We start from the raw sequence: 11,083 nt of genomic DNA, 5'->3' as shown, positions 1-11,083 counted from the left end.
GACGGCAGATCGGAAGTCTTGCGCCGGGCGGTGCTTGCTGGGACTCGCAGTCCCAGCACCGAAAAGGGGCTCCCAGGCTAGGCTGAGTTGGGACTACAACTCCCAGCAGGCAGTGCTATGACCACCCCCTCCTCCCGCCCCCTTGCCACAGCCCAGCTGCCCGTCGCGGGTTAAGGCTGGGAGGGCGCAGCGCGCCGCAAGGGCCGCCGCACATGCGCCTTGAGGGAAGATGGCACCTGCCGGCTGCTGCTGCAGCGGCTGCTGGGGCGGCGCTGTGGCCGCCGCGGACGCCGCCTGGCGCGTCCTGGTGCTGCTGCTGCTGGGGGCTCTGTCCGCCGGGCCGGGACCCGGCGCCTTAGCCACCGAGCACTACTCGCCGCTGTCCCTGCTCAAGCAGGAGCTGCAGCACCGGCAGCAGCAGGAGGCCCCGGCGGGCGGCGGTTGCAGCCCGCAGTCCGGGGACTGGGGGGACCAGTACTCTGCCGAGTGCGGCGGTGAGTGGGGGGCGGCGGGCGGGCGTCAGGGTTGCGGCGGAGTTCCGGCGCGGCTGGGCCGGAGGGGCTGCGGTCCCCGGCGTCGGTGCTGGCCGCCCTGGCCTCGCTGCAGCCGGCCGCGGCGTGTACCCCTGCGGGAGCCGGCTTCTGGCAATGTTGCGCCAGGGCCGCTTCCCGCCGCTCTCGCCCACGCAGCTGCGCGCCCTCCTCCTGAGGCCGCCGTGGGGAGCGCGGTGAATAGTGAAAAAAGCTGGCAGCATTCTCCCGAGGCCAGGGCGGGCTCTCTGCAGCCCTAGCAACTTTTGGAAGGGTGGAGGAGGAGATGGCAGGTGGCCCGGGGCAGCCTCAGTGTCTGCTCCGGCCCCCTGCGGGTGCTGTGTGAGCGAGTGAAGGAGCGTAAGGGACCGGACCCGCGCCGGGAGCGGGGATGTCTGGCACATCTTAGGTCTGGAAATCAGATTTCCTGACCTCCCTATTGAGGTTTTGTATTATACATAGCCTCCGAGAATTTGATCCCTGGAAAAAAAGGAGGGAACAGGAGAGTAACCGTATTTTATCTGTTCATTGACATCTTGCTTCCAGCTGTTTAAGACTGACCTGTGACTGTCAGGTGTCTCCCAGAGAATAAAAATAGCGCTGCGGGCTCCCATGTATGTCAGAGCAGTGTGTGTGTCTTGGAACTGGGCCAGCTCATTCATTTAGATTGGGCACTGTTGGCCTCAGTTTATTCCTCAGAGGCAGGGTACATATGCCCATTTTTTGAAGTTCTGTAGTGGGTCCTTTTGGGCTTCCCTGGTGCCTGTAATGCAGGAGACCTGGGTTCAATCCCTGGGTTGGGAAGATACCCTGGAGAAGGGAATGGCTACCCACTCCAGTATTCTTGCCTGGAGAATCCCATGGACAGAGGAGCCTGGTGGGCAACAGTTGTCTATGGGTTCGCAAAGAGTCAGACACAACTGAAGCAACTAACACTTTCACTGAGTGGGTATTTTTACCTTTCAGTCCCCTCCCTTTTCTTTCCTCTTGGCCTGTGTGAGTTCCCTTGAGGTTTGCTCTTGAAACGTCAGGGTCTGCTTGACTCATAGGAGCTGGCTGGTTGGTCTTATGGCCTGACAGCAGTCTAGCATTGTTTACCTAGGAAGACGATAAGTATTTTTGGTTGAGATGAAATGTCGAGATTAGCACAGTGTGATTTTCTTTCAGCACAATCTGACTTCCTTGAGGAAGTCTCAGTCGCTGAGGGCTATGTGACTTCTGTATTTTGTAGTAGGCTGTGGCCAGTAACAGCATAAATGCACAGCAGAAAGAGAATAGCTTTTACCTCTGTCACTTTCTGTGGCTCTGATCAGGTTAATTGCCTGTCTTAGCATAATTGCTGCCTCTGTAAATTAAAGACTGTTCCCTAATGACAGGGTTTCATTTTCTTCACAAGGATGCTGTGAGGAAAATGAGAAATAGCTGTCATGCACGTTTGCAGTGCTTGCTGTGTGCCAGGTGCTGTTTTAAGAACTTTAAGTTGGTGAGGCAATTCTCTTAGCCTGTTAGAGCCCCGGTAACGATGTCATTGGATGGTAGCTCCTTTTCTAGGAGGAGAAAACAGAGGCACAGTGATCATCGCTTTCCTGAGGGCCTACAGTTGGACAGGGAGGAGCCTAGGTAGTCAGACTCCTGACAAAATTTGTCTGAAACAGTGGTTATGATTAGGAAAACACATTTGTAATATTTACAGGCATATAGAAAGTAGTGCATAAACCTTCCCTTCCTTTCCCTCCTTTATTCATATGATGCTCACTGGCTCCAGGAGACCCTGATTCTAGGCGATGAAAGATACATATCAGTTTAATTATGGAATCAGTTGATTTTGTTGATCTAGGTGACACATTTAATTTTGTAGCATCAGGCTTATGCATGGCTAAGAGTCCTCGTTGGAGCCAACTCTGACTTGTATTATGCTTTTCCCCCAAATAATGATAAATGTCGGTTTTCAGAACCAGGGCATTTGGAAGAATCCTGTTCATCTTCCATGCCTTCACATACAGAGCCTAATGTTCTCTGCTTCAGAGGATGAACAGAGGCTTTAAGCATTATTTAAATGTTCCCGTTTTCTCTCTGTCTCCTCCATGTAGTACTTACCTTCTCAGTCCTCCAGATAGCCTCCCATGGGCTGACATGAATTTTCCAGTAGCAGCTGAAGTGGCTTGGCTGCTGCTGTTGTCACCCGGGAAGTAACTGCCAGGGTCAATTGCTTATGCTCTATGGGTCCTCAGGTGTTCCTGTTAGCGTTACTGGCTGCAGTGTGTGACAGAAGCCCTCTCTTTTGTGGTAGAAACTCGCCCAAATGTTTCTCTTATTTCTCCATCCTTGTCCTGGACAACCAGGTGGAAGCAAATGAAACCTACCTTGGTCCTTCTCTGTTCCGAGAAGAACAGATGTAGCAACAAATTCAGGATTTAGAGCGAGCCAGATCATAGCCTGAGGGGCTCATGCTCTGCATCCGAAGCTCCTAGATGATCAGTATCAGGTCTAAGCAAGTGCCAGGATCCAGAACTAACCAGTTATTCAAAATCGAGATGTGACCTCACCAACTATTAATCATGTCACTGGACTCTCCAGCCTCAAATCAAGCCAACCCCTTTTCAGAGGGTGGACACAGCCACACAGTGGCTTTTCAGGAGCCTTTCCACTACTGCTAGATATAAATCACTGAGTTGATGCCTGCACGAGCCTGAATCTGCGCACCTTTGGATGAGCTGTGTATGTATTCTCTTAAGACAGAAACTTCAGTGACTGTAGGGCTGAGGAGAATGGCTGGTGGGAGCTGTCGGTCTGGAGAGGACAGTGGCCGGAATCCAGGCCCCAGGGAGCAGCCTCGGGGAGCCCAGTTGCCCAGACGACAAACTTGGATGGTCTCAGTGCCATGAGGCTCAGCCTGGCTCTCCTGTTCCCCAGCCCCTCTTCAACTTTTTCTCCTCTAGCACGTTTTTACATTTTGTTTGAATAGCATGTGTAACCTTAAACTTCTGATACCCTGTTTTCCTATGGTGAAAATAATCCTACTCTTTTAAAAAATGAATACTGTAATGTACATATTTTTTTTAAATAAAAGTAAATGCTCCTCCCCTTCCTTGTTATCTTTGCCCTGTTTGTAGTTTGGAATTGTGGGAAGGAATGAGGCACAGAAGTTTACTCCTGATTCTTTTCTCTGGTTTTATGCTTGTCAGCACTGCATCCTTGTTTAATACAGTGCTTGACACTGAAGTAGGCACTGTTTTTATCTCCATTTTACATAAGGGGAAACTGAGGCAAAGAGAAGTTAAGAATGGCTACTCAGAGAGTCAAGCCAGGGTCTGAGCCTGGCCTATCTGTGAACTACTCGTCGGTAATATTTGCATATTAGTATAATTTGTGTGTGTTGCTTCAGTCGTTTCCGACTCTTTGCAACCCCATGGACTATATAGCCTGCCAGGCTCCTCTCTCCATGGGATTCTCCAGGCAGGAATACTGGAATGGGTTGCCATTTCCTTCTGCGGGGGATCTTCCCAACCCAGTGACTGAACCTGTGTCTCCTATGTCTCCTGCATGGGCAGAAGTATTCTTTACCACTAGTGCCACCTTGTTACTAATATTATTGATAAAGTCCTGTGCCCTTTAGCTATGTTGAGAGTTATATTCTTAGGTGACTTGTCCTAGAACTTTATGTCTTTATGTTTACATATGTGCAGGTTTGCTCCATTGAATCTGACATTTCGGACTGTGGAGGGGACTGGTCTGTTTAACTGAAAACCTGTCTGTATGCCTCCTGGATGCTCCTCAGTGTTGTCGGCTCTGGGGTTACAGCACAGTTGGCTGAGCTCCTCCCTGAAGCCTGTGTTCTGCTGTAATAAGGAATCGGCACGCACTAGGCCTGGGGAAAAGTGCCTGCAGAAACAGAGTGATGTGGGGATGCTTCTTTGAGAAGCCCTGGGAAGGCCTCTGCTGAGGTGACATGAGCAGAGACTTGGACGGAGTGAGACTTGGAGAAATCTTAAAAGTGTGTTAGTCACTCAGCCCTGTCAGACTCTTTGTGACCCCATGAACTGTAGCCTTGCCAGGCTGCTTTTGCCTGGCATGAATTCCCCAGGCAAGAATTCTAGAGTGGGTAGCCATTCCCTTCTCCAGGGGGTCTTCCAGGGATCAACTCTGGATCCTGCATTGCAGGTGGATTCTTTACCATCTGAGTCATCAGGGAACCGTGGTATCCTTAGCCTGACACCCTGAAGTCACAGATCTGGTAAAGTGAGGTCTAGTTAAATTGTCACTTGTCCACTGATTCAAGAAATCAGGTTTTCATTTCTGCTCTTCCAACCAAGGTTAAGCTGCATCTCATTCCAATGCGGCATTCACCTGTATTAAATGTCTTTACGTATTCTTTACAGAAGGTCCAGCTGTATTTTAGTTCAAACGTATGCATTTCTAGTACTTGTTTTTAAAAATACTTTTGTTTTCCTTATTTGAAAATGTATTAATAGAACAGTTAATTTATGTGAGTTTTTTTCTTGCTACTGTCTTCTTGAGAGTTTTTTGTCTACTCCTAGGTGAGGTGTTTTAGTACTTGATGTCTTTATGGTCATTTTCAGATTGCCACCTTCATCCAACTGGTGGTGTTAGCAACTGTCCATGCTTAATGCCTCAATCAAGTCCAATAATTAATTTGCAACCTGAAGTAATTTTCTTTAGTTTGTTGAAATTAATAATCCCAGATTTGAGTTCCATTTTCTCACCGTTCTTTATGGAGAACTGAATATTAGTGTCTGTCTGATTTGGGAGTTTTAACTGCCAGATAAACAAGGAAGTAGTTGTGAATGTAGCTCTGTGTGTTTGACAATCAGACAGACTTAAAGATTGTCAGTATTTATGACCTCTCTCTTAATTGAGGAATTGGTTTTTTAAATACATGAAATTGATCTTATTGCTCACAGCCTTAAATTATGGCTGTGTCTCCAAGGTGGTAAGGAATCAGTAGAGGGAAGCTTCTATAATGAGAGCCGTTTCCTCTTTTGTTCTGGCTGCAGGGAGGTTGAGAGCCAGTTTTCTGCCCAGTCATGGCAGCTGTAAGTAACCCTTTTAGCTGCAGTGTTTCCTTGACCCCTTCTTCCCTTGGCCCTGATTTCTGGTGTTATTTATCACGCACAGTTTTGTGGCTGATCTCTTCTGATCTTTTTAAAGCACACAAACAAATTTGCCAGTGTAAAGGAGATAGCTTATTTCAAGCACAGAGGTTGAGGCTTGGAATGAGGAAGAGATCCGTGGATTTTTACCTCAGCCAGCCCAGGCCACTGATCACTGGGAGGGTGAGCAGCATTTTTCAGAAAATCATCTGATTTAGGGGTGGTTCTTTGCAGTGGGCACCCAGTGAAGCTGATATCCTATGGTATTTGCATTTGTTGTTCAGTTGCTCCGACGTGTCCAACTCTTTGTGACCGCATGAACTGCAGCTCTCCAGGCTTCCCTGTCCTTCACAATCTCCCAGAGGTTGCTCAGACTCATGTCTGTTGAGTTGGTGATGACATCCAACCATCTCATCCTCTGTCGTCCCCTTCTCCTGCCTTCAGTCTTTCCCACCATAAGGGTCTTTTCCAGTGAGTTGGCTCTTTGCATCAGGTGGCCAAATTATTGGAGCTTCAGCATCAGTCCTTCCAATGAATATTCAGAGTTGATTTCCTTTAGGATTGACTGGTTTAATCTCCTTGCTCTCCAAGAGCCTCTCAAGAGTGTTCTCCCGCACCACAGTTCAAAAGCATCAGTTCTTCAGAGTCAGCCTTCTTTATGGTCCAACTCTCACATCCATACATGACTACTAGAAAAACCATAGCTTTGACTGTATGGACCTTTGTCTGCAAAGTATTGTCGGCAAAGTAATGTCTCTGCTTTTTAATATGCTGTTTAGGTTTGTCATTGCTTTTCTTTCAAGGAGCCAGTGTCTTTTAATTTCATGGCTACAGTCACCATGGTATTTGCAAATGGTATTTCCATACTCACTAGCTTTTTCCTGTAGAGCTGTTGTCATTAAGAATTACTTTTATCTTTTACAAGTTTCTGTATGCTGGTAGATGTGTTCTGCTTTGGGTGACCTGCTGGCTCAAACAGTGAACAATCTGCCTTCATTGCTGGAGACCCAGATTCAGTCCATGGGTTGGGAAGATCCCCTAGAGGAGGGCATGGCAGCCCACTTCAGTATTCTTGCCTGGAAAATCCCGTGGACAGAGGAGCCTGGTGGGCTACAGTCCATGGAGTCGCAAAGAGTCAGACACAACTGATTGACTTAACACTTTCACACTTTCACTTTTGGATGACAGGGGTTATTTTTTTCCCCTCTGGATGCTGGCAAAAAATACACGGCCTGGGTTTTAAAATCTAACTGCTTGGAGCATGACTACGGGAAGTGGCAGAGCACTTTCTCTATAAAAAGTTTTCAAGAAGTGTCTTTTATAGTGTGTAGATACAGCTTGGCTTCTTTGCACTTGGTAAATACTTGGCTGACTGACCAACTTATACAGCATCTCCTTTTCATAATGTCGTGTTTCAAAGAGGTCATCTTTTCTTTTTGTTTAAGCTTGTTATCTTGCAGACAGAGTAAGTACAAAGTTTATCAAAGCAGAATTTTAATACTTTTCAGTTTGGGTTAATGCTTTCCGACATTTTCCATCTGCTGTCCTTTTTATTTTCACTCTTTACTGGAATATGACACATGCAGAAATATGCTGGTGTCATAGCTGTAAAGCCCCTAAGCTCTCACAAGCTGAGTAATGGGTGTCATCAGAGAGAACCCCAGGCCAGTAGCCGCTGTCTGCTCTGAAGCGCACTGACAGTCTTATTCTGCGTCACCCTTGCTTCACTGCGGAATGTTTGCTGTGGCTTCACCTCTGATTCAGGAGCTGGCACAGTGCATGGACTCTGCTCGGGTGCCGGCGTTCTTCACATGGACACCCGGGGGTCCTGTGTCAGGAGGTCTGTCCTCTACTTGGCTCCACTTCCGCACAGGAAACCAGTTGACTTGTGACTTTTTTTGACTTGTGACTGTTTGGGATGTTCTAAGTGACACCATGTTTCCTTGTCAATAATGGTTTCACATTACTACCTAGATCTGCCTCAGCTTCCCCAGTAGAGAGGAAGATGTTTGACAGTAGGTGTCAAACAAGTCTTCAGCTTGTAAAAGTACACTTTGAGCATCAGATGCGTTTTCAGTCCAGCTTGAACTCCAGGCTAAATGATCAGCCTTTGTGGATAAGGCCCACTGCCCTGTTGGTTGCCTGCAGCACCTGCCACCCTATTCTGTTCTTGAATTGGTGCTGCGTAATTTGCTTCCATGCTACTTTTTCCGTTCTGAGCAACTGACCAGCTCCTTTTCTTTTGGGTTTATACATTCTGTACATGTGTTAATACTTTTATGTGAGTTAACAGCTTCCATCAGATTATATTCATGTTTTGCTAAAAAGTCGTTCTGTCTTTAAGATGGCTTTTGCAGATCCTTGTTCTAGAGGATTAATTATATATGTTGACTTTATAATCTTAATTCTCAGCGGGCAGCCTCTATTTTCAATTTGTTTTATGATGACTTACACATTTCAGGTACTGATGAATAATATTAGAATAAAAGAAACATAAATTCTTGAGGAGGAGAATTTTCCCAGTTACTTCTTTTCCTGTTATTACAGTCTGAAAGAAAAGTACCACTTGGGACCATCCAGGAAGTTAATATACACCATCTCTCTTACTGAACCGAACTTGAGTCAGCTTGCCCACAGCCCAACAAAGCTGATCTGCTGATACTGGCTTATCATGAAGAAAAGTTCAATGTTTATTTGCAGGGCACCAAGCCAGGAAGAATGGCAGCTTATGCTCAAAAAACCCAAACTCTCCATAAGCTTTTAGGGAAGGGTCTTAAAGGCAACATTTGGGATGAGAGTTATAGGCTATGGATTTTCTTCTGATTGGTTGATGGTGAGGTAATTAGGTGATGTTTTGAGAATCTTATTAATCATCAGCCTTCTGGTTCCAGCCAGCCTGGGGCTACAGGCTTGGGGTCAGCAGGCAGTCACCATCCTTCACCTGGGTGGGCTCTCGGCTTCTGCAGAACATCTCCAAGATATGCACCAGATTGTTATGTATATCCCTTCAGGAGGAACTGGGACTTTTATTGCTGAACTATTATTTAAGCTACCATTACTTTTCTTGCTTTGAATTGATGCTTTTGAATTGTGGTGCTGGAGAAGACTCTTGAGGATCCCTTGGACAGCAAGGAGATAAACCAGTCCATCCTAAAGGAAATCAGTCCTGAATATTCATTGGAAGGACTGATGCTGAGGGTCCAGTACTTTGGCCATCTGATGTGAAGAGCCAACTCATTGGAAAAGACCCTGATGCTGGGAAAGATTGAGGACAAGATGAGAAGGGGGCCTCAGAATATGAGATGGTTGGATGGCATCACTGACTCAGTGGACTTGAGTTTGAGCAAACTTAGGGAGAGGGTGGAGAACAGAGAAACCAGTTGCTCCAGTCCATGGGGTTGCAGAAAGTTGGACACAACTTAGCAACTGAACAACAGCAACTTTCCTTGCTTGACTGCTTTTCCTTAGTTTCTGATTTCCCTTACTTCCCTAAATGGTTACTGCTTGAATCTGCTCTTTGAAACTCAGGGAAGGCCTATGGAACTAAAGCCTTTTTTCTACAAACAAGAAAAAGGGTATATGGAGGGGCTTTTGTACCTGGTTCTATACTTGGTTTCAACAACTCCCACTTTTATTTAATGTTCTTCAGGCTTGAGGGGAACAGGGACAGGATGAGAAAGAGAATAAAGGTTTGAATAGAAAGGTTAATCATAAACTCGGCAGGACAGTTCGGTGTTAGGTGGACCAAATATCATCCTCAACAGTGGCTGTCTTACAAATGTGGAAATTGATAAAAGCAAAGGTACTATAAGTTAATGCTATGTAGCACCTGCTTGGCCTTCAGGTAGCTCCTCCAACCGCAGGTTATCCTACAGTTGGGACTACAATTGTCAATAAATATCTGGCACTTGACTTCCAAGTTCTAGCTCCCCCATGGGAAAAGCCCAGTCATCCTTGTGTTCCGGTGAACCAGGCCCACCATCTGTTACACCTACAGTGAAGTGGTCAAGTGATGGGCACAGCAGCAGCTCTGAATTCCTCATAAAACATTTTCCTTCAGGGATTGGCCGAGGGGTCTGCTGTTGGCAGGCTTTCAGTCAGTGCTTACTTGCAGGACGGGAGTGTGTGTCATGTGCACTCTCCTTCCAGCGATAGGCCTCTCCTCAGCGGGAGGCAGTGCTCTCCTCTTACTTGCTTGAGAAGGAAGTGATCAGGAGAGAACTTCCATGCTTTCCCATCATCCCAGCTGTGGTCCGGTTGCCTTAGAGGGTGCTTCTGCCTAGTGCAGCATTCTCCTTGTGCCCAGAGTTGTTCCTTCGCATCTTCCATCAGCATACAAATGGTTACACTAGCGCCCATCTTGCAACAAAGACAGGACCGCCGCCGAGTCCTTCCAGCCACCACCTCATCTCTCTGTTTACTTTTACCGCAGACTTCCTCAAAGAGGATGTTTGTATACACTGTCTCCATGTCCTACAGTCAGGTCGCATATCTTCACCCAAAACACTCTTCTTAAAGGCGGCTGTGTATACGGTTTAGGAGAAAAAAGAAAGAAGTTGGATGGCATTGCTGCAGTAAATTATCACTGCTGCTGCTGCTGCTAAGTCACTTCAGTAGTGTCCGACTCTGTGTGACCCCATAGACGGAAGCCCACCAGGCTCCCCCGTCCCTGGGATTCTCCAGGCAAGAACCAGGAGTGGGTTGCCATTTTCTTCTCCAATGTGTGAAAGTGAAGTCGCTCAGTCGCGTCCGACCCTTAGCGACCCCACAGACTGCAGCCTACCAGGCTCCTCCATCCATGGGATTTTCCAGGCAGTAGTACTGGAGTGGCTTGCCATTGCCTTCTCCGAAATTATCACTAGGACCCTGCATTGGTATGATGAGTGATGACAAATGTTCTGTGGACCTCTGTCCATGGAGTATCCTGGAGCGTAGCTGTGGCAAATCTTCATCTCACTGTTTCTCTGTTTTGTGACCTTGAACATGTCCATTACATTGATCGTCATTTCCCTTGGGTACAGTGAGCCCAAAATATGTTCTACCAGTTTCAGAGAGTGGAGCATCAAAAAAAAAAAAAAAAAAGTTTGTGAAATTATTTTGAAAGCTGTAAAGTACTGTGGAGACCAAAATAAAATTCAGGAAAGCAGGAGGAAGAAATTTTCAGGAAAGAACCAGCAATTTTAGCCTAGATGTACATACTAACATTTCATAGCCATTCTGTGAACTGTATGCATTATGTCCATTCCCCACAATTGCCCTATGGGGGTATGTGGTGGTACTTATTCCTGTTTTAAAATGAGGAAACGGAGGCTAAGAGAAATTCAAGAGAAATCCTGCGCAAAGTCAGACAGCCAGTTAGGCATCTAATCTGAGTCATCCTGTGCTCTGAACCACTCTATTACTTTGCTGCCAAACTAATTAATTACATTTGAAGTCAGGGAA

The 11,083-nt window shown here is 46.7% G+C and overlaps 1 protein-coding gene across 8 annotated transcripts in view; it reads left to right on the top strand.

Annotated features, from left to right (window-relative positions):
* Positions 1 to 172: 172 nt before the first annotated feature.
* TTC13 (tetratricopeptide repeat domain 13) overlaps positions 173 to 11,083 on the top strand; it is a 79,501-nt gene continuing 68,590 nt past the window's right edge. For all 8 annotated transcript variants that reach the window (XM_055425825.2, XM_055425826.2, XM_055425824.2 and 5 more), the window contains exon 1: positions 173 to 494. In XM_055425825.2, coding sequence (XP_055281800.2) covers positions 230 to 494 — 265 coding nt within the window. In that variant the 5' untranslated portion in view covers positions 173 to 229. The remainder of the gene's footprint in view (positions 495 to 11,083) is intronic.

This window comes from Moschus berezovskii, chromosome 12 (genome assembly GCF_049115385.1).
Source record: "Moschus berezovskii isolate FMDL1 chromosome 12, NW_MosBer_1.0, whole genome shotgun sequence".
Classification (NCBI taxonomy): Eukaryota; Metazoa; Chordata; class Mammalia; order Artiodactyla; family Moschidae; genus Moschus; species Moschus berezovskii.
This window is presented reverse-complemented; position numbering and strand designations above follow the sequence as displayed.